At 44.7% G+C, this 27,762-nt stretch overlaps 1 protein-coding gene across 1 annotated transcript in view; it reads right to left on the minus strand.

Annotated features, from left to right (window-relative positions):
- Nucleotides 1-27,762, minus strand: part of Glb1 (galactosidase beta 1) — a 116,791-nt gene that overhangs the window by 12,074 nt on the left and 76,955 nt on the right. The window contains exons 11-15 of the mRNA XM_048348625.1: nt 23,415-23,489; nt 15,010-15,099; nt 13,597-13,710; nt 10,883-11,014; nt 8,021-8,395 (exon numbers count right to left, since the gene is read on the minus strand). Coding sequence (XP_048204582.1) covers nt 8,021-8,395; nt 10,883-11,014; nt 13,597-13,710; nt 15,010-15,099; nt 23,415-23,489 — 786 coding nt within the window. The remainder of the gene's footprint in view (nt 1-8,020; nt 8,396-10,882; nt 11,015-13,596; nt 13,711-15,009; nt 15,100-23,414; nt 23,490-27,762) is intronic.

The raw sequence follows: 27,762 nt of genomic DNA on the forward strand, positions 1-27,762 counted from the left end.
CCCCACTTCTTTTCAACATAGTGCTGGAATCCCTACCCATAGCAATAAGGCAAGAGGAGGACATCAAAGGGATCCACATCGGCAAAGAAGAAATCAAGTTTTCCCTATTCACAGACAACATGATCTTACATCTGAAGGACCCAAAAAACTCAGTCCCCAAACTTCTACACCTAATAAGCCATTATGGCAAAGTAGCAGGATACAAAATCAATCCACAAAAGTCAGCAGCTTTTCTGTACACCAGCAATGTACAAACAGAAAAGGAAATTATGGAAATAATTCCATTTACTGTAGCCAAAAAAAGAATAAAGTACCTAGGGATCAACCTAACCAAGGACGTGATGGACCTATTTAATGAGAACTATAAAAATCTAATAAAGGTGGGCTGGGGATATGGCCTAGTGGCAAGAGTGCCTGCCTCGGATACACGAGGCCCTAGGTTCGATTCCCCAGCACCACATATACAGAAAACGGCCAGAAGCAGCGCTGTGGCTCAAGCGGCAGAGTGCTAGCCTTGAGCAGGAAGAAGCCAGGGACAGTGCTCAGGCCCTGAATCCAAGGCCCAGGACTGGCAAAAAAAAAAAAAAAAAAAAAAAAAATCTAATAAAGGAAATCAAAGAAGACACAAGGAGATGGAAAGACCTCCCATGCTCATGGGTAGGCAGAATCAATATAGTGAAAATGGCCATATTGCCCAAATTGTTATACAAATTCAATGCAATCCCCATCAAAATCCCAGTCACATTCTTCACTGAAATAGAGAAAGCAATCCATAAATTCATATGGAACAGCAAAAGACCTAGAATAGCCAAAGCAATTCTAGGCAAAAAAAGCAGTGCAAGAGATATTACAATACCAGACTTCAAGCTCTACTACAGGGCCATCATAACAAAAACAGCCTGGTATTGGTATAAAAACAGACCGGAAGACCAATGGATTAGAATTGAAGATCCAGAAATAAAACCGCATTCTTACAGTCAGCTGATATTCGACAAAGGAGCTAAAGACATACAATGGAATAAACATAGCCTCTTTAACTACTGGTGCTGGGAGAACTGGGCAGCCATATGCAGAAAACTCAAAGTAGACCCAAGCCTATCACCATGCACCAAGATCAACTCAAAATGGACCAAGGACCTCAATATCAGACCTGAATCCTTGAACCTACTGAAGGACAGAGTAGGAAAGACGCTAGAACTTATAGGCACAGGAAGGAACTTCCTGAATATAGTCCCAGGGGTACAACAAATAGGGGAGAGACTCAACAAATGGGACTACTACAAATTAAAAAGTTTCTGCCCAGCTGAGGATATGGCCACCAAAACAGAAAGACAGCCAACCATATGGGAAAGGATCTTTACCAGCACAGCAACAGACAAAGGCCTAATATCTGTCATCTACAGAGAACTCAAAAAACTAAGCCCCTCCAAGCCGAATAAACCAATTAGGAAATGGGCAAAGGAGCTAAAGAGAGACTTCACAAGAGAAGAAATAAAAATGGCAAAGAAACATATGAGGAAATGTTCAACATCCCTGGTAGTAAAGGAAATGCAAATAAAAATAACCCTGAGATACCACCTCACTCCAGTCAGCATGGCCTATACTCTGAACTCAGGCAACAACAAATGCTGGAGGGGGTGCAGGGAAAGAGGAACCCTTCTCCATTGTTGGTGGGTGTGCAAATTAGTACAACCACTTTGGAGAACAGTATGGAGGTTTCTCAGAAAGCTCAACATAGACCTACCCTATGACCCAGCCATACCACTCCTAGGCATCTATCCTGAACAGCAGGTCCCAAGATATCCAAAAGACATTTGTACTTCCATGTTTATCGCTGCACAATTCACAATAGCCAAAATATGGAAACAACCCAGATGCCCCTCCACAGATGAATGGATCCAAAAAATATGGTACCTATACACAATGGAATACTACATAGCGATTAGGAATGGTGAAATATTGGTATTCGCAGGGAAATGGTCAGAACTTGAACAAATAATGTTGAGCGAGACAAGCCTAGAACACAGAAAACAAAGGGCCATGATCTCCCTGATATATGACTGTTAGGAAGGGGTGACCGAGGGCTGGGGATATGGCCTAGTGGCAAGAGTGCTTGCCTCGTATACATGAGGCCCTGGGTTCGTTTCCCCAGCACCACATATACAGAAAATGGCCAGAAGTGGCGCTGTGGCTCAAGTGGCAGAGCACTAGCCTTGAGCAAGAAGAAGCCAGGGACAGTGCTCAGGCCCTGCGTCCAAGGCCCAGGACTGGCTTAAAAAAAAAAAAAAAAAAGAAGGGGTGACGGAGAGACAGTAGAGACCAGGTCTGTGAAACCAAAAACTGCTTCTCAAATGGTATTTCCCACAGGACTGGGGCAGCCACCCAACATTATGTAACCAAAACCAAACAACTACTCCACATATAAAGGTCAAAAATTGACCTTTCAGTGGAATACAATAGCTCAAAAGCTAAGTATGTACATTCATATAAGACTACTGTCGACATATTGTCTAATATCGACATTACATTTAAAGCCCTAGGTGAATTTTCTTGGGCGTAGGCCATGCAGCTACTGTATATGTTCTTGGTACATTGTGTATTGTATGTATGTTTACCTGACCTAAGGAACGGAAAGAAAAACAGGGTGTAAGATATCACAAGAAATGTACACACTGCCCTACTATGTAACTGTACCCTTTTTGCACAACACTTTGTCAAAAAAATTGTGTTTAATTAATAAATAAATTTAAAAAAAGAAAAGAAAAGACTGAGGGGCTGGGAATATGGCCTAGTGGTAACGTGCTCGCCTCGTATATATGAAAGCCCTGGGTTTGATTCCTCAGCACCACATAAATAGAAAAAGCCGCAAGTGGCGCTGTGGCTCAAGTGGTAGAGTGAGCAAAAAGAAGCCAGGGACAGAGTTCAGGCCCTGAGTACACGCCCCAGTACTGGCAACAAAAACAAAACAAATTTAAGAAAAGACTGATTGGTAACATCTTGTTGACCCATTATAAAACTATCCCTAAGGAACAGCAGAGCCTTCTTGACAGATCACTCCCAAATGTGGAGAATTTTCTGTAATGACCAGATTGTACCCTGTAGCTGGAGACTAGACTCATGGAAACTAGACTGCTCTCTCCAGGTGACAACATCAACATCTCCAGAACTAAGGTAAACCAGAACTGACATAATGACCAGCCAGGCCACCTGGAACCAGGGCTCTTAAACTATGCATTTTGCTGTCACCTCCCACTAATTGTTCCTCTACTTGAACCTAATGCTCAGGTCTATACTGTGAGAATGGCTGAAGGGGAAGGGCTATTTTTCTACAGCATCATTCACAAAATCTTTTTCTTCCATATTTATTTTCTTATACTTTCTGATCACTTTTTCTTTTCTTGGGGGGGAGGCGGTCCTGGGGCTTGGACTTAGGGCTTAGGCACTTTCCCAGAGCTCTTCAGCTTAAGGCTAGTGCTCTACCACTTGAGCCACAGCTCACTTTGAGTTTTCCGGAGGTTTACTGGAGATAAGAGTCTCACAGACTTTCCTGCCAGGACTGGCTTCAAACTGCCATCCTCAGAGCTCAGCCTCTAGAGTAGCTAGAGTTATAGGTGTGAGCCATCAGCTCAGCTTTCCTACCTATCACTTTTACTGCATTCATGTCTTGCCTGAATTCTTCCCATACTGGAACAAAAGGACTGAGGTTGAGTTAGCTGCACAAAATTTCTGGTGACATACTGGAGTTTGAACCTAGGGTCTTAAACTAGCTAGGCAGGCATGCTACCTTTGAGCCACACCTTCAGCCCTATTTTGTATTTTTAGGATAGAGTCTCGCTGACTACCTGAGTGAACACCTGGACTGTGAACCAACTACTTAGGCTTCCTGTTGTTGCTGCCATTAAGGTATGCACCCCTCCCTGCCTCCCATTGCTCTCTGTGGAAATGAATCCCTGGGCTGGGCTGGCACTGGGATACTCCCAACCTCAGCCTCCCTTATGGTTTGGGATGACAGGGTGGGCGTTACTATACCCAGTTATGGGTTAACAAGAAATTTTTTTTTTTTTAACTTTTTTGCCCTTCCTGGCCTTACATCGCAATCCTTCTGTTCTCAGCCTACAAAGTAGCTAGGATTACAGGTGCAAGCTACCTGCACCAAGCTCAGCATGTGTGTGTGTGTGTGTGTGTGTGTGTGTGTGTGTGTGTGTGTGTGTGTGTGTGTGTGTATTCCAGTACTGGGGCTTGAACTCAGGGCCCTGAACTTATTTGACTTTTCTGTTCAAGGCTGGTACTCTACCACTTGAGCCACACTTTCACTTCTGGCTTTTTGCTGGATAATGGGAGACAAGAGTCTCTTGTTTTTGCAGAGGTAGGCTTTGAATAATAATCCTTCAAATAATTAGGAGTATAGGAGGGAACCACCAGTGCCCAGCTTCCGCATGTCTTTTTGTGCCAGTACTGGGGCTTGAACCAGAGGCCTGGGCACTATCCCTGGGCTCTTTTGCTCAAAGCTAGTGTTCTTAGTCTGCAGCTCCACTTCCAGCATTCTGTGATTAGTTGGAGATAAGAGTCTCAGGAACTTTCCCAGTAGTGGGTAGCTTTGAACTGTGCTCCTCAGATCTAGCATCGGTTTTAATGGGGACATTCAGGCCATAGCAATGGTCTTTTGTGACTTACTTCCTTCTCTTAGTAACACTTTTGAAGTTCTTCCATGTTATATCTGCGCTGAGGAAGGATATAGAGGAGGAAATAGGGAAATTATTTTCCAAAATTACCACAAGGGCCAGACTTCCTGGTGGTGGTGGCTCATACCTATAAATCCTAGCTGTTCAGGAGGCTGAGATTTTAGGATTATAGTTTGAATGCAGCCAGGGCAGGAAAATAATTTAGTTTCATCTTCAATTAACTGCCAAAAGCTGGAAGTGGAGCTGTGGCCCTAGAGATAGAGTGTCATCCCTGAGCAGAAAAAACTAAAGGACAGAGCCCAGCCCTAATTTCAAGCCCCGGTATTAGCACACACTTGCACCCATACAATTATCAAACCTTTCTCCTTTGAGATGGTAAAAAATCTGAGATCTTCATGAAGGGGTAGAAACAAAAAGAATGAAAGTACATATCTTTTTTTTTTTTTGTCCAGTCGTGGGCCTTGGACTCAGGGCCTGAGCACTGTCCCTGGCTTCTTCCCGCTCAAGGCTAGCACTCTGCCACTTGAGCCACAGCGCCGCTTCTGGCCGTTTTCTGTATATGTGGTGCTGGGGAATCGAACCTAGGGCCTCGTGTATCCGAGGCAGGCACTCTTGCCACTAGGCTATATCCCCAGCCCCGAAAGTACATATCTTGCAAAAGGAAGTCCTGTGCTTTGGGTAGGCCTCACTCATCTTACCCACCTAAAGCCATTTTCTGAAGAACTAGTACATACTGGACTGAAAGCTATTCTCCTTAGCTCAGAAAGAATAAAAGCTACAGATAAGAACTAGTATTTTGGGTTCCATTTTCTGCATGGGGAACAGGAAATATTTCTCTTTTTTAATTTCTCCTTACTTTAACCCTGTTACACTAAAATAAATCCTTGCTAGACTGTTCACCTGGCGGGACTTTTTGTAAGACACCTGAAATGCTTTGTAACAGAGGACCTCAACTTCCTGTGATTTTGTGTGTGCACTGGGAAGCCAAGCAGGGACAATCAGGCTGACCAAATAACTCAATGCCATACTTGGATAATTAGCGCAAGCTCCTTGCCTGGCCTTTGGCATCCTGCGCCATGCCTTTCCACATGGACTTTCCAGACAGAGCAGGGGCTTCCAACTTCTATACCTCCTGCAGGCTACTCAGCTGCTCACTGCTCACCTGCAAGCCTGGGATGGCCATAGGACATCCTGCACCACAGGGTTAGCTAAGTCCTCCAAAGCCAAGCAGATGCCTGGGTGGGATCTAACCCAGCTAGAATAAACCAACTCTGACCTCTGACTGCTTTTCATTTCTCTACCTTTGATTCTACTAAGGAAGGGAGAAGAAAATGAGACGGGGGGAACAAAAACATGCCTGCTTGTTGCAGGGGGCTGATCCAGGGAGGTGCATCCTTTGGTTTTAGGTCCCAGAGCCTTAAGACATCTCTTCTTGGCTGCTAAAAAGGAGTTGGCAGGGACAGAAAGGAGAAGTGAAATGCAGGAGTGTGAGAAGAGGATTTTGGCCTGGAGAAGAAGGTGGGGAGGAGATTCAGAACTCAGACTGCCTCCTAGTAGGTCATGGGGCAGGAAGTAAGGGTAGAGGCAGAATCAGGTTTGACAGGAACAAGAGTTACATGGTGAGGAGAATGAGGTCCTGGGGGAAGTGTGAGATGAGCAAAGAACATTGAGGGTTAAGGAGGCCTGGAGGTCTAGGAAGGTCAACAGAGGGGCTGGGGTTGTGGCTCAAGTGGTAGAATGAATACTTTTCTAGCAAGTACAAGGGCCTGAGTTCAAATCTCAGTCCCAACAAAACAAAACAAAACAGAAAGGCCAACAGGGAAGGGAGAAGAGAAACTAAGACTTTAGCTTGTTTGAGAGCTTCTAGAGATGAGACAGTGAAGGGACAGTAGCCATGACTAATGCATTGTAAAAGCCCACCAGCTCTGCTTAGTTGTCCATGAAACAGCAGAGAAAAACAATAGTGGACCCCTTCAAAATGGAGGGAGAGAGGAAAGACAAGAAAGCAAGGGGTTAATTACTCATAAAAAAAGGATAATGGGCCAGGCTGGGAATATGGCCTAGTGCTTGCCTCATATACATGAAGCCCTGGGTTCAAATCCTCAGCACCACATATATAGAAAAGGCCAGAAGTGGCGCTGTGGCTCAAGTGGCAGAGTGCTAGCCTTGAGCAAAAAGAAGCCAGGGACAGCGCTCAGGCCCTGAGTTCAAGCCCCAGGACTGGCAAAAAAAAAGGATAATGGGGCAAGTGCTGGTGGCTCATGTTTGTAATCCTAGCTACTCAGGAGGCTAAGATGTGAGGATCACAGTTTGAAGCAAGTTCTAGCAGGAAAGTCTGTAAAACTTATCTCTAATGAACCACAGAAAAAAAGCTGGAAGTGAAGCCGAACTCAAGTGGTAGAATGTTAGCATTAAAACTAAGGGACAGCACACAATCCTAGAGTTCAAGCCCCAGGACTGGCGCGTGCCTGTGCACGTGCATGCACAGACACATACCCAACACACACACACACACACACACACACACACACACACACACACACACACACACAGATAGGAGGCCAGGCACCAGTCTCTCACCTCTGTAATTCTAGCTCCCCAAAGAGTGAGATCTGAGGATAGAGGCTCAAAGCCAATCTAGGTAGAAAAGTCCACGAGACTCTTATCTCTAATTAAGCAACCAAAAAATCAGAAGTAGAGCTGTAGCTCCAAGTGGTATAGTACTAGCCTGGAGCAAAAACAGCTCAAGAACAGGGACCAGGCCCTGAGTTCAAGCCCCACAACAAAACAAACAAACAAAAGATAATGAGAAGGGGGGCTGGGAATATGGCCTAGTCGCAAGAGTGCTTGCCTTGCATACATGAAGCCCTGGGTTCAATCCCTTAGTACCACATAAACAGAAAAAGCCAGGAGTGGAGCTGTGGCTCAAGTGGTAGAGCGCTAGCCTTGAACAAAAGAAGCTCAGGGACAGTGCCCAGTCCCTGAGTTCAAGCTCCACAACCAGCAATTAAAAACAAAATCAACTCTTCAGTCACTGCTGAACCAGATCAACTTTTGAACTGGATTTTCTTTTGGATGAAGAAGTTTTCCTCATAAACAATGTCTAAAGAGGCCTCAGGAAAGCTGACGGACGGTGTCGATGAAAATGGAGCAGAGGGGGCACCTCCAGGCCATGGTAGCCTTGCTACCATCCCATTCCTCAGGAATTGGTAATCAAGCACAGAGAACCCCGGGCACCTCAAACAGAAGCACCCCATCAATGGCTCTCCCCAGTCCTACTCACACTGAAAACCTGATGCTTTAGCCTAAATTGGAATGCTTCCCATGGAGGTACATACCTTGGTCCAGCCAGGAAACTGGATGTAGGTGTCTTGGGGCAAGGCTGGAATCCCCTGGGGAATGGAGAAGTTGCCCACATAAAAGGCTGGCAGTGTGTATGAAGGGTGGCTACTAGAGTATTTGCCAAGATAGGGGCCAGCTCTGTGGCGGCCAGCTCTGTGGCGACCAGCTCTGTGGCGGCCAGCTCTGTGGCGGCCAGCTCCGTGGCGGCCAGCACCGTGGTGGCCAGTAACACGGTGGTCAGCATCATGGCGGCTAACATGATGGTTTCTCCATACTTCTAGTCGGCTGTGCACTGCTTCCTCTGTGTCCAGTGGGAAAATGGTCCAGTTTGTGAGGATAATGTCACCAAGGGTCAGATTAGAGACCAAACCCTATGAAGAAGAAAGAGTACCGTGAGCTGGGGAGGGAAGGGAAAGGACTTCCCTTCCTCTGCATTCAGCACTGAATCCCTTGGAGAGCACACTGGATCAAAGCACCAACACAATGAGATGCAAACTACACATGCAAGTACCACAGAATTGGCTGTGGCCGAGTCACATCTTGGGAACAGGCATTTGCTGACACAGCAGCATGTCCCTCCTTGGAAGGCTGTAGTCAGCACATGACAAGAAGAGAAGCCTATGGAACCCTGGACTTCACTTCACCAATCCAAAGTGTTTGTGAAAATGGAAGATGAAATGGATCCCAGAAAAGGGAAGGCCTCTGCTTCTTACACAGAAGCTGGAGCCAGTGTGGTTTCAGAGCCCCTGAGCTCACACCTGAGTTCACTTAGCCACTTCAAGTGAGAAACACTAGGTGAGACTCTGAGGTCTGTAAGAGGATATAAATGGCCATGACAATGGTGGGTGAGCCTCAGAATTGGTTTGGCAATTGCCGTATATGTCCCATAGGGCCAAGAGCTGGCAAGTCCCAACAGTTACCACACAGAAGCTTATGCTTGGGACTAACTTTGTCTATGTGAGAATACTATGGCTTGTACTTAGCCTTGAGCTCTCACTTGGTTTGTTTACAACTGGTGCTCTAGCATTTGACTCCCACTTACAGCATGGAATTTTGCTGGTTATTTTGGAGATGGAGCCTCACAAACTTTTCTGCCAAGGCTCAGTTTGAACAGTCATGCACCAGACCTTAGCCTTCTTAGTGGCTAAGATTACAGATATGAACTTCTGGCACCTAGCTTCCAACTTCTTTTTTTCCTTTAGTGTTTTGAGACAAGATCTCAGTATATATCTCAGGCTGGCCTGGAACTCCTTAGGTAGCCTAGGCTGACCTCAAACTCATGATCCTCCTGCTTCTGCTTCCTTAAAGGCTGGGTTTTGTACAATGAGCCACCGTGTGTGACTCATTCTTGACTTTTTATATGAGGAACTTCTCCCAATGAGATCTTAAATTTGTCTCAAGATACCTTCTGATACCAAGTCTCAACTGTCCATTTAGTGAATGAGGTAAGTATATAACACTAAGTATTCAATATGCAGCTATATGGCAGGCTTTTTGCTGGGTATTGGGGACCCAGAGACTACTCAACAGAGTCCAGTCTCTTCAGAGGTCAGCATGGCCTATAAGAGGCAGGCAGGAAAGTCCCCGATTATAGCCAAGCACAAGGATGGTGAGAGACATTTATAATAGAGGCAAAGGTGTCTGCCACACAGCCTTAGGTGTGGAATGGTTGGCCTCTGAGCTGTCCCCAAGAGAGTCAGGAATTAGTCCCTGTCCTGTCCTAGACCAGGGGTGCCTTCATTTCTTCCAAGAGCTTTCTTTCTTATCATAGACATCCTGTCTTTGCACCCCTGAAGCACCGTGTGGGGAAACCTTATAAACGCAACAAATATCTATGATGCTAGAAATATGTTAGAAAAACAGATTAGGACTAGACACCTGGGTACAGAATAAAAGACAAGAGTGAATTTAGCAAGAAAAAAAGGCCATCCACAGCACTAGAGTGTTAGAGATGCCCACGCAGCCCAGCCCTCCAGATGCTCAGCATGCGGGGTTGACAAGGGAGTGGTTTTCATGAGCAAGGTGGGTTTTCAAAGCAGAGGAAGAGGAAGAGCATGGTAGAGAAGCTTCCGTTGCTTTCTGTGGGATGACCACACTCAAGCTCAAGGGAAGCATTCAACTGTTTCTAAAGCTCTGCTTACTTATCATCTACTGAGGAAAAGAGCTCTTCAAAATAACTTATCATTTAGCTTGCAAGACAAATCAGGGAGGTTGACTCATCAAGCTTGGCAAAGCTTATGTGCTCTTAGGAATAGCTTCTCTCATGTGACTGTGATGATCATGTCACAGTATATACATATATCAAAATATTAAAAGGCTTGAGGCCAGGCACCAGTGGCTCATGGCTATAATCCTAGCTAATCAAGAGGCTGAGATTTGAGGATTGTGGTTCAAGGCCACCTAGGGGAGAAAAGTCCCTATGAGTCTATCATCTCTGACTAATCACTCAAAAAACGGAAGTAGCACTGTGGCCCAAAGTGGTAGAGCACTAATCTTGAGCAAAAAGAGCTCAGGGACAGTGTACAGGCCCTGGTTCAAGCCCCATGACTGACAAAAGACAAAAGAAAAACCATTAAGTACTGCCTAACTATTTCTGGGTGCCAGTGGCTCACAATTGGAATCTTGAGCTCCTCAGGAGACTGAGATCTGGAGGATCAAATTTCAAAGCCAGCCCAGGCAGAAAATGTGAAAACAAACTAACAAACAAATGTAAAGCATATTAAAATTTGCTTGTATGTTAATGGGAGTGGAGGCAAAGAATGCATTATGAGTCTTCAATCTATAAAACTTTCTCCAATTACTCAGACATATAACTGGGAACCCTTCAGACTTAGTTCTAACAGAGTTGCTCATCCTACCTTAAAATCATTGATGAACATGCCGTAATTTATGCGCCCCATGTTCTCTACCAGGATGTCCAGTGTAGCTCCAGCTTTTCCCTTTATGGTCAGAGTGATCTGTTTGTTTCGCTCCAGGATTCCTTGAGGTACCTATGGGTTCAAGGTCAAATGCAAATAGTATTGAAGGGAAGAGAAAGAGCATGTGTAGTTAGTCTCACACACTTTCCTGCTGTTAAGGGCCACTGCACTTGTAGGAAATGTGTTGATATCCTGAGTCACTCTAAGGGGCCAAGTTTCGCCAGTCAAGGTCTTCTAAACTGCAGAACTGCCAAACACAGCTCTGAGCATAGAAAGGGCCAGGCTGGGTTCCTTGGAACATTGTACTGAACATCTATTGTTGTTTTTAGCAGTAATAGTACTGGGGTTTGAACGCAAGGCCTGTGTTTGCTAGACAGACAACTTTCCCACTGGAGGCAAGTTCACATCCTGCACATCTATCTTTAAAAAAACAAGAAGAGAGGCAAAATTCCAGGGAAGAATTCCTACTGGAGGAACTATTTCATGGCTGCACAGTACAAAAGTCAGTTGTGAAGAAATAGCTTCTAAACAATGGGAGAGATGAGACAAAAATCAGATAACCGAGATAAAATCAGAAAGTTAGGTGGGGTCTGCTCACCTCAAAATGCTTGGTACGATGCCTTAACCACAGAAGTTACATAACAGAATGAAGGGAAACAACAGGCATTTTATCAGCTATATATTCCTAATTCTTTATAGGTTATTTGTATGTGTGTGTGTGTGTGTGTGTGTGTGTGTGTGTGTGTGTGTGTGTGTGTACATGTGTGCTTGTGCACTAGTACTAGGGCTTCAACTCAGGGCCTTGTGCTCTGGGCTTGGCTTTTTCACTCAAGGCTGGCACTCTACCATTTGTGCTACATTTCCACTTCTAGCTTTCTGCTGGTTAACTGGAGATAGATAGAGTCTCTGGGATTGTCTGTTTGGGCTGGCTTTGAATCTTGATCCTCAGATATCAGCCTCTTGAGATGACAGGATTATGGGCATGAATCATGAGTGCTGCTTCTTCTTCTTCTTCTTCTTCTTCTTCTTCTTCTTCTTCTTCTTCTTCTTCTTCTTCTTCTTCTTCTTCTTCATACTGGCACTACTCTGACTATAACTTATGAAGGCAGTTCATAAATTGGAAACCATGAAATAAGCACCACATATACAGAAAATGGCCAGAAGTGGCGCTGTGGCTCAAGTGGCAGAGTGTTAGCCTTGAGCAAAAAAAAAAGAAGCCAGGGACAGTGCTCAGGCCCTGAGTCCAAGCCCCAGGACTGGCAAAAAATAATTAATAATAAAATAAAATAAATAGCTTAATATTATAGAAACTTGTTCAAAGTGAAATTAAAACAATGCACATATTTTCATTTAAAATGCTCTGAACTATGCCAGGTGCTCACGCCTACAATCCTAGCTACTCAAGTGGCTGAGATCTGAGGATTGCAGTTTGAAGCCAGCTCAGGTAGGAAAGTCCATACAACTGTTATCTTCAATAAAGTACTCAGAAAAAGCCAGAAGTGGAGTTGTGGCTCAACTGGTAGAGCACTGTCTTGAGCAAAAGGAGCTCAGTGACAGTGCCCAGGCCCTAAGCTTAAGCTACAGGACAGGTATACACTTAGGACAGGCACACACTCAGGACAGGCACACACACACACACATACACGCACACACACACACCCTGGACACACACACACACATACACACACACACACACACACACACACACACACACACACACACACACACACCCTGGACAAATTTTCTTGGTTTGGAAATTTTTAAAAATGTGTGCATGTGGGGCTGGGAATGGCCTAGTGGCAAGAGTGCTTGCCTCGTATACATGAAGCCCTGGGTTCGATTCCCCAGCACCACATATGTAGAAAATGGCCAGAAGTGGCACTGTGGCTCAAGTGGCAGAGTGTTATCCTTGAGCAAAAAAAGAAAAGAAAAAAAATGTGTGCATGTATGAGATTATTTCATAAGAAAGGGCTCTCTCTCTCTCTCAGCTATGTAGCCCAAGCTGGCCTCAACGTCACCATCCTCCTGCCTCACATTCTTCAGGGCTGGGATTACAGGTGTGCCCCACCACATGTAGTCCTGGAATTAATATTCTCAAGTGTATCTGCATTTTGTTATACAACTGAGATCTTGGTGCCTTTTAGTTATAACTGTTGTGAGCAAGCTTTCACATGATAACTTTTTTGTGTTCTATATGTCAGTACCAGGACTTGAACTCAGGGCACAGGCTCTTAAGGCTAATGTCCAGCCACCTGAACCACTGCTTCATTTCCAGCTTTTTTGGGTGGTTCATTGGAGATAGAATTCTCATGGGCTTTCCTGCCCAGACTGGCTCTGAACCTTAATCCCCAGATCTCCACCTCCTGAGTAGCCAGGATTACAGGTGTGAGCCACTGGCACCCAGCCAGATTGTAACTCTTGATCTGGAGGAAGCACCAGGTTCAGGGTCCTTTATATATGGCAAATATAAATGTGGGACTAGAGATAGCTGCTGTTCCCAAGAAGCAGAGAAGTAGGGTAGGTCTATGATCAGCCTCAGGATTAATGTAAACCCCAGCAGGAAAAGGGCTGTGGCTTGAGGCTGGAAAGGCGGGTGGTCATTTTGTAAGTACAGACTGCATGGCCCCATGGAAGCAGAGAAGCAGGGTTCTTACCCCATCCACGGCAACATAGGCCCGGTCGTGGACCCCATCATGGGGCGAAGACAGGTTTGTCAAGTTGCTGCAATCTTGAGGAAGTGTGGTTCGGTACAGCACAAACCCATAATACTGATTAGAAAGAGATTTAAGACAAATGTATCACTTTTGCTGTTCATTGAAAGTGAACTTGGTTTCCTTTGATTTCTATGAAAACAAATGTTTCAAACACCATCAAGAATGAAATGCATATTGAAATGAATTCCAGGACATGAAAACAAGATGTGTTTTTCTTTTTTGCTGTTTTTGTTTTCTTTCCCTTTTGTTCTGTTTGTTCATTTATCTGTTTCAGATGAGAGAAGTTTAACGAAGGATTATAAGTAAATGCAATGGGTTGGAAACTGGAATGAACAAAGAATTAGAAAGGACATTACTGGCATGACTAAGGATACTTGAATACAATGCAAAATATTATTAGATAACAGAGAAGCATTAATCTAAAATTTACTTTCATTTTTAATTACTTTGCTGGTTCCAGGGTTTAAACTCAGGGCTTCAGCTTGCTTGGTTTGCTTGCTCATGGCTGGTGCTCTACTACTTGAGCCATGCCTCCAACCTGACTATTTTGGTGCCAGTCCAGGGGTTTGAACTCAGGGCCTCTCATTCTTGCTTGACTATTTTACTCATTACAGGTGCTTTATCACTTGACTCATGCCTCTAGTTATGGCTTTTTGCTGGTTTATTCAAAATAAAAGTCTCTTGAGTTTATCTGCCCTGGCTGGCTCTGAACTTTTCTTTTTTTTTTTTGGCCAGTCCTGGGCCTTGGACTCAGGGCCTGAGCACTGTCCCTGGCTTTTTGCTCAAGGCTAGCACTCTGCCACTTGAGCCACAGCGCCACTTCTGGCCGTTTTCTGTATATGTGGTGCTGGGGAATCGAACCCAGGGCCTCATGTATACAAGGCAAGCACTCTTGCCACTAGGCCATCTCCCCAGCCCTGGCTCTGAACTTTTCATCAGAATAAAAAGTTATGAAAAGCTTCTAAACAAATATGAGGCCAGTGCCTAGAGATTAAACCTACAGACACTCAAAAACAAAATGTGCTCTGTTATTTTCAAAAGCAGGAAAAAGAAGTGAGAATTTCCAGCCTCCAAGAATACAGTTCCTATACTACTGAGCAAATTAAAAACAAGTATTAAAATGGTGGTACTATTTCAATTGATGCACTCCAACTTTAACTCCTACCACTGTGTGAAGCAGGCTGAATGACAGGAAGAAACAAGAGGAAATATAGAAAGATCACCCTCTATGTCAGCCTCAGGCTCATAGCCTGGAGATGGTAAGTTCCCTTTCTTGGGCTCTGAATCAGGAAAATTTTGGCCCATCTTCAAAACACAGTAGAAAAAAGGTACAGTGCATCTTTGAAAGCCTACCTGTTTCACCTGGATAAATGTCAAAGGATAATAGCTTTCTATAGGGCCACCAGGAGACAGAATATCAAGAGCTTCTGTCACTGTCGCTACCTGAAAAGAAGGAAAGGCAGTTTTTAGTCACTGTGGTCAGTTACCATAATAATCAAAGAAGCAGCTCCCATTAAGTCCAAATATCAAAGACATTGTGGATTTGATATAAGTCCTACTTAAATCTCAACCATGCAAATGCCACTCACTATTGCTTCCAAGACATTTTCCACCTTCTCCATCTCCTCCCTCTCTTTGCTTCTTTTCTTTTTTGGAGCTGGGATTAGACCTGGGTGGGGCCTTGTGCATGCTAGCAAAGATTGTATGTCCCATTGAGCCACATCCCCAAGCCTTGTTCTTAACTCTTTTTTTTTTTTTTTTGGCCAGTCGTGGGCCTTGGACTCAGGGCCTGAGCACTGTCCCTGGCTTCTTCCCGCTCAAGGCTAGCACTCTGCCACTTGAGCCACAGCGCCTCTTCTGGCCGTTTTCTGTATACGTGGTGCTGGGGAATCGAACCTAGGGCCTCGTGTATCCGAGGCAGGCACTCTTGCCACTAGGCTACATCCCCAGCCCCTTGTTCTTAACTCTTGATGAAAAATAGGAATGAGGGGCTGGGGACATGGCCTAGTGGCAAGAGTGCTTGCCTTGTATACATGAGGCCCTGGGTTTGATTCCCCAGCACCACATATACAGAAAATGGCCAGAAGTGGCGCTGTGGCTCGAGTGGCAGAGTGCTAGCCTTGAGCAAAAAGAAGCCAGGGACAGTGCTCAGGCCCTGAGTTCAAGGCCCAGGACTGGCCAAAAAAAAAAAAAAAAAAAAAAGAAAAGAAAAGAAAACAGAAAAATAGGAATCATCAGTTAGGTGCCTGTGGCTCATGCCTCTAGTCCTTGCCACTCAGGAGGCTGAGATCTGAGAAGAGCGGTTCAAAGCCAGCTCAGGAAGTACTGTCCAGATGTTACTGCCCAGGCAACTCTTACCTCCAATAAACTATCAAAAAAAAAAAAGCCAGAAGTGGAGCTGTGGCTCAAGTGGTAGGGTGCCAGCCTTCAGCAAGAACTCAGGAACAGCACCCAGGCCCTAAGTTCAAGCCCAGGACTTGCAAAAAGAAAATAAATATGAAGGATCGTATTTTTTTTTTAAGTTTAAAATAAATGGTGTTTGTGTTCAGTAAATGTTTAAAATGTTTTTTTAAAGTTTAAAATACATCCATTTGAATTATAACCTCCTTAGAGCTCCATGTGTAAGGCCTTAAAATGAATGAGAGCTGAGGTTCAGAGGCCTCCAAGTGACAAAACTTGGGAGCAAAGGCAGGCCAAGGACTCTTAGCTTAGATATGCTGCTATCATGTCACTTCTCGGTGACAAGTTTAAGTACTTCACCTCTTCTGGTTCTAACTGTGTTATTTATCAATTTGTATCTTTCTCTTTCTTACCTTACTATCAGCCCCTTGAGTGCAATATAAAGCACTCACCCCAATATCTAGCACAAATAGATCATTATAAATATTCATTATATTCAATTCAAAGGACTCCGTGTTCCAACAACCCAGGATACTTATTCCAATGCAATAATAACAGCATCAACATTGCCTTATCCCCAGTTATTGCATCCAGTATACTTCAGGTCAGAAGGAGCATTGTACAACATACCTTGTTTAGTCCTTACCAGCCACCCAGTGGGTCAGGCATTACTGTCCTCATGTTTATGTGAGGCAAGTCTCAGAGCAGCTCACTTGAGCAATGGCAGAGCCAAGATTTACCATGCTCTTTGGCTCCCAAACCCAGGGCATTCTATGGCCTCAGGATAATGGCAGCTAACATCTTGTTTGTTGGTTTATTCCAATATTATATCTTGAACTCAGGGCTTAGAGTTCTGATGTAGCTTTTTCACTCAAGGCTAGACTAGCTGTACCACTTGTACTATATTTCTACTTCTAGCATTTTGGTTGTTAATTGGAAACTAAGAGTCTCTCAGATTTGTTTGTCCAGGGTGGCTTCAAACCTTTGTTCTCAGATCTTAGCCTCCTGAGTAGCTAAGATTCCAAGCGTGAGACACCTGCACCTGGCTGGCCAGGGGACTTTATGAATGCTTTCCAGAGTAACTTTGCTACTTGTGCAGGATCAAGTAAGCATTCTAAATTATGACTCTATGAAGGCCGCTACTCATATGGTGTTGTTCTGCCAGGACAATAAAGGAATCCAACTCACAGTGAACACTTTATTCTATTAACTATGCTCTGCATATATAAGCTCACTTAATATTCCGAAGCTTTTCCCTTCATGATAAACAGAATTCTGGTACTAAGCTACATTGTGTATGTGCACGTTTGTGCCAGTCCTGAGGCTGAACTTAGGTCCTGGGCACTGTCCCTAAACTTCTGTGTGTAAGGCTAGCTAACACTCTATCACTTGAACCACAACCCCACTTCTGGCTTTTTGGTGGTTAACTGAAAATCAGAGTCTCACACTTTCCTGTCTGAGCTGGCTTTGAACGATAATCCACAGATCTCAGCCTTCCCAGTAGTGAGGATTACAGGTGTGAGCCATTGGCACCCAGCATAGGCTGCCCTTTTGTTGTTAATTTTATCACTGTTATTTTAAACAATGGGAGTTATTTTCTGTTGCATGAAAGTAAATTTTCATAGCTCTAAAGCCAAAAAGCTTCTCCTTTAGTAGCTGTGGTGGTGAACAACCAGAAAATTCTCCCTTTGTAAGTGTGATTAAAGCCTGATTGATCTAAAGGGAGATCCCTATCAGATCACAGTCTTTGAAGAATGTAATGCAGATCTGACCCCAGGTGGAAACTGTTACGACAGCTCAAGCAACCAGATCAGAAGGTTTCCTGAATGGAAAAATCATACAATCATGTTTGGCATTTTGCTTCAAGATAAAAACTTATGATGCTATTTTAGAATCTCAAGATTCTTAAGAAGTAACTGTTCATAGTTTCTCTTCTTATTGCAAATATATGTAGGAGTTAGAGATTATAAGGGGAAAACCTGAGGACATAGATTGCCAAAACAAATTGACTTTGGCTAATGTGACTTCTAACTTTTTTTTTTTTTTTTTTTGGCCAGTCCTGGGGCTTGGACTCAGGGCCTGAGCACTGTCCCTGGCTTTTTGCTCAAGGCTAGCACTCTGCCACTTGAGCCACAGCGCCACTTCTGGCCACTTTCTGCATATGTGGCGCTGGGGAATCGAACCCAGGGCCTCATGTATATGAGGCAGGCACTCTTGCCACTAGGCCATATCCCCAGCCCCCACTTCTAACTATTAAGGAAGATCTTTTAGTCTTTTCTAGAATTAAGATGATCATCCCTCCCTTTCTTCTTTTTTATTTTTTTGCCAGTCCCAGAGCTTGAACTCTGGGCTTGAATGCTGTCCCTTAGATTTTGTGCTCAAGGCCAGGACTCAACCACTTGAGCCACAGCTCTGCTTTTGGCTTTTTGTGGTTAATTGGAGATAAGAGCTTCATGGTCCGCTCCCGTGAGACATTTATAAGAACCAAGTCATTTCATGTCCCGTTCAATGAGTGTTCATTGAATGACTGTCCTACATAAAGTACCGAAAAGAAGAAAAATGATCCCAGGCAATGAGTTGCCTTCAGCATTGAATATGCTATTGGTTTTGAATTTTTTTACATTTAAACTTTTGGATTGGATTGTTTACTATCTATGTAAACATACATGTCTTTTAGTTAACTATATTTTTTCTTTTTTTAATTTATTAATTAAATTTTGTTGACAAGGGGTTGTGCAAAAGAGGTACAGTTACAGGGCAGTGAGGCCCTGAGTTCAAGCTCTAGGTCTTGCACACGCATGTGTACACACACACACATGCCTGAAGTATTTAAGAGTAAAAGACAGTGTTATATGCAATCTTCCAATGGCTTAGACACATAATGCATACATACATACATACAAATAGGGGAGAATGAACACAATTATAGAACAGAATGAAATACGGATGTGGGTAAATTTGAGTAGGGAATATAACTTCTAATATTGGAACTATCCTAAATAAAAAGTTAAAAAAGGACCTTATTAAGTATGTATTATACCCAATATGCTCACAAATTTGAGAGGTTTCACTTAAGGTCTTTCCTGATTCCTAAGTTCTTTGTTTCCTCTAAAGTTATTTTTCTGTTTATTTCATCTTGGTCTATTTCCTGTTGCAGTATTTATGGTTGTTCACATTTAGTGGCAATGCCAAGAGAAGTATCGGTGCCTCCAGAATCATCCTGTCTACCAGTCCTGTTATGTGAACAGGGAAGGGCTTGCTAGCCTGGTAGCTTTGTTTTAGGGTGATTTAATAGAGTCATAACATATGGAAGGTCTTTGGCCTTGGGATGTTTGCATTTAAAACTATTTTGAAAGAAAAAAAATTCTGCTGAGTGTCCTTGGCTCATACTTATTATCTTAACTTCTCAAGAGGCTAAGATCTAAGGTTTGGGGTTTGAAGTCATCCCAGGCAGCAAAAGTCCATGAGACTCTTAATCTTCAGTTAACCTCAAAAAGCCAGAAGGGGAGCAGTGGCTCAAGTAGTAGATCACTAGCCTTGAGCAAAAGAGCTCAAGGACAGCATCCAGCCCCTGAGTTCAAACCCAATAAACCTTTCCCACACACAACTTTTTTTAATTTATTAATTAAAATTTTTTTTGACAAGGTGTTGTGCAAAAGGGGTACAGTTACATAATAGGGCAGTATGTATATTTCTTGTGATATCTTACACCTGTTTTTCTTTCCCTTCCCTAGATCAGGTAGACATATATACAATACACAGTGTACCAAGACCATATACAGTAGCCACGTGGCCTACGCCAAAGGAAATTCACCTAGGACTTTAAATGTAACGTTAACAATAGAGTTTGCTTATCCTTGTCTTATATGAACATACATACATAGCTTTTAAGCTATTGTGATCCGCTGAGAGGTCTATTTTTTACCTTTATATGTTGAGTAGTTGTTTGGTTTTAGTTACATAATGTAGGGTCGCTGACCCAAACCTGTGGGAAATACCATTTGAAAAGAAGTTTTTGGTTTCACAGACCTGGTCTCTACTGTCTCCCCCTCCCCCCACCTTAACAGTCATATATCAAGGAGATCATGCCCCTTTGTTTTCTGTGTTCTAGGCTTGTCTCGCTCAACATTATTTGTTCAAGTTCTGACCATTTCCCTGCGAATACCAATATTTCACCATTTCTAATTGCTATGTAGTATTCCATTGTGTATAGGTACCATATTTTTTGGATCCATTCATCTGTGGAGGAGCATCTAGGTTGTTTCCACATTTTGGCTATTGTGAATTGTGCAGCGATAAACATGGAGGTGCAGATGTCTTTTTGATATCTTGAGGCCTGTTGTTCAGGCTAGATGCCTAGGAGTGGTATGGCTGGGTCATAGGGTAGGTCTATGTCGAGCTTTCTGAGAAACATCCATACTGTTCTCCAAAGTGGTTGTACTAATTTGCACTCCCACCAACAATGGAGAAGGGTTCCTCTCTCCCCGCACCCCCTCCAGCATTTGTTGTTGCCTGAGTTCAGAGTATAGGCCATGCTGACTGGAGTGAGGTGGTATCTCAGGGTTGTTTTTATTTGCATTTCCTTTACTACCAGGGATGTTGAACATTTCCTCATATGTTTCTTTGCCATTTTTATTTCTTCTCTTGTGAAGTCTCTCTTTAGCTCCTTTGTCCATTTCCTAATTGGTTTATTCGGCTTGGAGGGGCTTAGTTTTTTTAGTTCTCTGTAGATGACAGATATTAGGCCTTTGTCTGTTGCTGTGCTGGTAAAGATCCTTTCCCGTATGGTTGGCTATCTTTCTAGTTTGGTGGCTATATCCTCAGCTGGGCAGAAACTTTTTAATTTGTAGTAGTCCCATTTGTTGAGTCTCTCCCCTATTTGTTGTGCCCCTGGGACTCTATTCAGGAAGTTCCTTCCTGTGCCTATAAGTTCTAGCGTCTTTCCTACTCTGTCCTTCAGTAGTTTCAAGGATTCAGGTCTGATGTTAAGGTCCTTGATCCATTTTGAGTTGATCTTGGTGCATGGTGATAGGCTTGGGTCTACTTTGAGTTTTCTACATGTGGCCGCCCAGTTTTCCTAGCACCAGTAGTTGAAGAGGCTATGTTTTTTCCATTGTACGTCTTTAGGTCCTTTGTCGAATATCAGCTGACTGTAAGAATGCAGCTTTATTTCTGGGTCTTCTATTCAGTTAACTACATTTTTAACTTTTCCATAAGCTGATTTTTATCAACTTAAGCACACCCTGGCCACAGGGAAAATTAACCTTGGGTTCTAAGCATAAGCCTGAGGAAAATGAAGCCATAAAAAAAAAAAAAAAAGAGTTTCAGGGGGCTGGGGATATGGCCTAGTGGCGAGAGAGCTTGCTTCGTATACATGAGGCCCTGGGTTCGATTCCCCAGCACCACATATACAGAAAACAGCCAGAAGTGGTGCTGTGGTTCAAGTGGCAGAGTGCTAGCCTTGAGCCAAAAGGAAGCCAGGGACAGTGCTCAGGCCCTGAGTCCAAGCCCCAGGACTGGCCAAAAAAAAAAAAAAAAGAGTTTCATGGACTTTCCTGCCCAGGCTGGTTTCAAACTCCAATTCTCAGATGTCAGCCTCCTAAGTAGCTAGGATTACAGGTGTGAGTCACCAGCATCCAGCATCCTCCTCTTGAAAAAATTGTATTATGTTACTTATGGAAGTAGGACTTAGAAAAATATTATCTTTTTTTTTTTTTTGGGGGGGGGCAGTCCTAGGCCGTGAACTCAGGGCCTTAGCACTGTCCCTGGCTTCGTTTTTGCTCAAGGCTAGCACTCTGCCACTTGAGCCACAGTGCCACTTCTGGCCATTTTCTGTATATGTGGTACTGAGGAATCGAACCCAGGGCCTCACGTATACGAGGCAAGCACTCTTGCCACTAGGCCATATCCCCAGCCCGAAAAATATTATCTTAATTCTAATTTATGGTTGGTTTCTAGCCTTCTTATCTGATGTCTGATGTCCCATTTTCTTTTCTTTTTGTTCCTGGGGCTTCAAGTCAGGGCCTGAGCACTGTCCCTGACTTCTTTTTGCTCTACTACCTGAGCCATAGCACCACTTCTGGCCTTTTTTTTTTTTTATTATCTTTTTTTTTTTTTTTTTTTTGGCCAGTCCTGGGCCTTGGACTCAGGGCCTGAGCACTGTCCCTGGCTTCTTCCCGCTCAAGGCTAGCACTCTGCCACTTGAGCCACAGCGCCGCTTCTGGCCGTTTTCTGTATATGTGGTGCTGGGGAATCGAACCTAGGGCCTCGTGTATCCGAGGCAGGCACTCTTGCCACTAGGCTATATCCCCAGCCCCACTTCTGGCCTTTTTGGTTTATGTGGTGCTGAGGAATCGACCCCAGGGCTGCATGTATGTGAGGCAAGCACTCTACTGCTAAGCCACATTCCTAGCCCTGATATCCCATTTTCTAGTTAAGTCAAAGTACATAACAGTTAGGATATGATTTTGAATTGAAGCTAAGTATAACATGACAGAGACATTAAAATTCTGTGGCTTCAGGAAGTTCCTTAAAAAGAAGCAAATTGCCAGGTGCTGATGACTCATGCCTGTAACTCTAGCTACTAAGGAGGCTGAGATCTGAGGATCGTGGTTTGATGTCAGACGAGGCAAGACAGACTCATCTCCAATTAACCACCAAAAGTGCAGGAAGTAAAGCTGTGGCTCAAGTGATATAGCTTTATTGCCTTGAGGACAGAACCAATCCCTGAATTCAATTCCCAGTACTGGCACATGTGCATGCACATGTGTACACACACACACACACACACACACACACACACACACACACACGAAGAAAACCATAATCTAGCAATAGTGGCTCAGTGAAGGCTGAAAGTAAAAGGATCATGGCTTAAGGCCAGCCCAGGCAGAAAAGTTCATGAGACCCTATCTTGAAAACAATCACAAAAAAACAGGGCTGAGGCAAGGCTCAAGTGGTGGAACACCAGTCTCTATTCAAACCCAGTATAGTCCCCCCAAAAAGCAGATAGGGAAAATTAAGGAGAAGAGCTTTCACAGGCCAGAATAATGACATGGCCTATCATATCCACAGAATCCTAGCACTGCCAGGAAAGCTGACAAATGAACAGAATTACCTGAGAATGCCCACTACTCCATTTTGTGCAAACCTGCACTTCCTGTCAACACGCATTCATTATCTTCTCATCTTCTCCTCTTCATTTCCCCAGAAACAGCACCCACTCCCAGGCTCGCAGAAACCCCACAGAAAGAAAATTCATGAGCCCTTCCCCAGGTAGCACCTCAATGCACTGTAGCTGCGTTCTACGTCCTCGCTCCTGCTCCCTCCCAGCCTGCTCTTGTTTATGTATTGCTTACCTTTTCCAGAACAACTTTCCCATATGCATACTTCGGTGTAGATGGAGGAATAGGTCCTTCTGGAACTCCTTCAAACTATAAACAAGACAAAAAAGAGAGAAAAGTAGGCTGGGAATGTGGCTTAGTGGTAGTGTTTGCCAACCATGAGGCCCTGGGTTCGATTCCTCACTACTACATAAACAGAAAAAGCCAGAAATGGTGCTGTGGCTCAAGTGGCAGAGTGCTAGCCTTGAGCAAAAGAAGCTCAGGGACAGTGCCCAGGTCCTAAGTTCAAGCTTCAGGACTGGCAAGAAAGAAAGAGAGAGACAGACAGAGAGACAGAGGCAGACAGAGAGAGAATCCATCAGAAATTGAGCCTTAAAATTTGTTTTGTTTTGTTTTGTTTTGGCCAGTCCTGGGGCTTGGACTCAGGGCCTGAGCACTGTCCCTGGCTTCTTTTTGCTCAAGGCTAGCACTCTGCCACTTGAGCCACAGCGCCACTTCTGGCCATTTTCTGTATATGTGGTGCTGGGGAACCAAACCCAGGGCTTCATGTATACAAGTCAAGCACTCTTGCCACTAGGCCATATTCCCAGCCCCAAAATTTGTTTTTTCAAAAGGGAGGTAAAAAAATCAAAGCACAGTGCTGCTGATTCTGGAAAGTCGAAGGAACAAATGACTGATTCTGGGAATCATACAGACAATTCTAGAACCAAAGGCTTGAAAACAAATGGCAAAATGAGACTGAGATCTGAGGATCGTGGTTCAAAGACAGCCCAGGCAGGAATGTCCATGAGACCCTTATCTAATTAAGCATCAAGAAAGCCCTAAGTGGAGTTGTGGCTCAAGTAGTAGAGTGCTAGTCTTAAGCAAACTAGCTCAAAGACAGCACCAGGCTCTGAGTGGTAGATAGGGAGAATATTTACAAATTCTTATAAAACATACTAAAGCCAGGCACCAGTGGCTCATGCCTATAATCCTAGCTACTCAGGAGGCTGAGATTTGAGGATCATAGTTTGAAGGAAATGAAGCAGGAGAGTCCAAGAAACTCGTATCTCCAATTAAACACCAAAGCCAGAATTGGAGCTGTGGCCCAAGTGGTAGTGTGCTAGTCTGGAGCACAAAAGCTCAGAGACAGGGGCTGGGGATATAGCCTAGCGGCAAGAGTGCCTGCCTCGGATACACGAGGCCCTAGGTTCGATTCCCCAGCACCACATATACAGAAAACGGCCAGAAGCGGCGCTGTGGCTCAAGTGGCAGAGTGCTAGCCTTGAGCGGGTAGAAGCCAGGGACAGTGCTCAGGCCCTGAGTCCAAGGCCCACGACTGGCAAAAAAATAAATAAATAAATAAAAAGCTCAGAGACAATGCACAGGCCCTGAGTTCGAGCTCTAGTGAAGAGCCAGACTTTGAAGTCAGACCCCATTTTACCACGCGAACCCCACTTTACCACGTGAACCTGAGATAAGCAGGCCCTGTGAGCAAACCCAGGACAAGCTTATTAGGGCCCAGCCGGTCGAGAACTCTAACCGCTGGGAATGCTTAACTCTAACTGCCCCCAGAGTGCCTCAAGCCCTGAGCCAATCAGATTTGTACCTGTGTCCTAATCTTGCTTGCTTGAACACCTGATTGCTGTAACTTTGTTTTTTGCCTTTACAAGCCCTGTGCAATCGCAGCTCGGGGCTTCCTCCTGACCTCGACTGTGTCGGTGGGTAGGATGAGGCCCGAGTTACAGCCCGCCTGAATAAAGCCTTGCTTTTGCATTTCGGAATGTCTGAGTCTCGGTGGCCTTCTTGGTGGTCTTCTCGCGACTTGGCATAACATTTGGAGTTTCGTCCAGGATAGCCCCAGAGACCCCCGAGACCCCAGACTCCGAAGGTAAGAAAACAGCCCTGTTCATTTGTCTTGTCCTGTAATGTCTGTTTGTCTATTTTGCTTTTGCTTATTTCTTGAAGGAGTTGTCAAAGCGGACACGCTTACTCGGCAATCCTGGGGAGACTGGGGGACGCCCCAGACTCTCCACCCTTGAAGGGGGACCCCTGGAACCCTGCCTTGAACTTGGGTCCACTCCTTCTGCACCCTTGCAGGAGGTCGTGGGCCAACTTGGGAGATCTCCAACTTTTCTTGTTCTCAGGCCTGTGTTTTCCTTCTTTTGTATTAATTGTTTTGTTTTTTGTAGCCTTTTGGACTGAACATCTGATCAGAGCTATGGGTAACGTTCTATCTTGGGGACCTCCATCTAGCTCCCTAGATTTGACTCTAGCTCACTGGAGGGAGGTCAAGGAGATAGCTCAGAACCGAGGTGTGGCCCTTAAGGAGGAAAAATGGATTACCCTGTGAAAGTCAGAATGGCCCACCCTTGAGAGAGCTAATTGGCCACCTGAGGGGAACTTTGACGTAATTAAGATCAGGGCTTTACAAAGCCTAATCGATGCCCCTCGTTCAGGCTATCTAGATCAGATTCCTTATATAGACACCTGGAGGGAACTAGTTGACAGGGACACTCCAGCTTGGGTTCGGCCTTTCTTACCGACTCCCTCCTCCACTCCTTCCTCTACCCCAATATTCACTCAAAAGACACGGGCTGACAAGAGAGAAACCAAGAGGGAAGAGAATAAATTATACCCACCTGTCCTCCAGGGAGGAAGCACGGAGGAGGAAATGCTTCCCCCTCCCTACTCCCCACCCCAGTTAACTCGGAGGACTCTGAGGAAGATGTTTCAGCTGTGCCCTCTGCCCCGGAGGGTCCCACTCAGTCAACTCGCCAGCGCTGAAGAATTACATCTCTTCATAATTCTGTTGCCCTTCCCCTACGCCCTACAGGTCCTGTGGATGCAGATGGTCGACAACAATTCCAATACTGGCCATTTGCTACTAGTGATCTTTACAATTGGCGTGCCCAAAATGCCCCCCTTTCTGAGAAACCCCAGGATTTAATTCGCTTGCTTGAAACTATACTTTTTACTCACCACCCCACTTGGGATGATTGCAGACAGCTTTTACAGGTCCTTTTCACCACTGAGGAGAGAGGTTGTATCCAAGAAGCGGCCCGGAGACTTATCCCCGGCCCCACCAGAACGCCCATCACAAATCCTGCCTTGACACGTATTTTCCCGAGACCCAACCAGCATGGGACTACAATACGGCTGAAGGTAGGGAACGACTCCTTGTCTATCACCAGGCTCGGTTGGCAGGTCTCAAGGCGGCGGCTCACCGACCTACCAATATGGCCAAAGTTTATGATATTAGACAGGGAGAAAGTGAAAGTCCGACAGCATACCTTGAGCGGCTCATGGAAGCCTTTAGTCAATACACCCCGTATGATCTTGAGACCCAGGAATCTGCTCAGATGATTATGTTTGCCTACATAAATCAAGCTGCACTGGACATAAAGCGGAAGTTGCAGGCTCTAGACAGGCTTGGTGAAAAATCTGTTAGGGATCTAGTAGCAGTGTCGGAAAAGGTTTATAATAGAGAGAAGAACAAAGACAGGAAAGGAAGGACAAAGAACGTGAAATCAAGCGAGAAAAGAGAAACAGAGCTAAGGAAAAGAGTTTGGCTAGAACTTTGGAGCAACAACAGGCACAATACAAGGACCTCAGGGAAATCCTGACCTCTGTGCAGGCAGGAAACTTTAGACAGTCCTCCTCTCCAAGTAAGGAGCAGAGGCCCAAACCCCAATCAAGAGTGGGGAAGAATCAGTGTGCCTATTGCAAGGAAGAGGGGCATTGGATCAAAAACTGCCCAGAGCTAGCCAAGAAAAAGGAGAAAAAACAAAGTAGGATTAAGAATGTTGGCAGCCTTAGAGCTGGCTGAGGACTGTGACTGAGGGAGTCGGGGCTCAGACCCCCTCCCTGAGCCCAGGATAACATTGAAAGTGGAGGGGAATCCAGTCATGTTCATGGTAGATATGGGAGCAGAAAATTCAGTATTGCTAGCTCCGAGAGGGCCAATGTCCACTAAAACAACATGGTTCCAAGGTGTGACGGGCACTAAACCCTATAAATGGACTACCCGAAGAACAGTGGACTTGGGAGCAGACCAGGTAACCCACTCATTTTTAGTCATCCCTGACTGCCCCTATCCATTGCTTGGACGTGATCTCTTAACAAGAATGAAAGCTCAAATACAGTTCGCAGGCAGTGGAGCTTCTGTGATGAACTCAAGAGAAAAACCTGTTAGTATACTGATAACTAGTAAGTTAGAAGAGGAGTATAGGCTATACAAGCATCCCAAGCCTAAGTCTCCGGAAAATGAGTGGCTACGGGCGTTTCCCCAAGCATGGGCAGAAACTGGGGAATGGGATTGGCAAAAAATCATCCTCCAATCTTTGTGGAACTCAAAGCTGGGGCCGACCCAGTAAGTTTGCCA

The sequence above is a fragment of the Perognathus longimembris genome, chromosome 6 (genome assembly GCF_023159225.1).
Source record: "Perognathus longimembris pacificus isolate PPM17 chromosome 6, ASM2315922v1, whole genome shotgun sequence".
Classification (NCBI taxonomy): domain Eukaryota; kingdom Metazoa; phylum Chordata; class Mammalia; order Rodentia; family Heteromyidae; genus Perognathus; species Perognathus longimembris.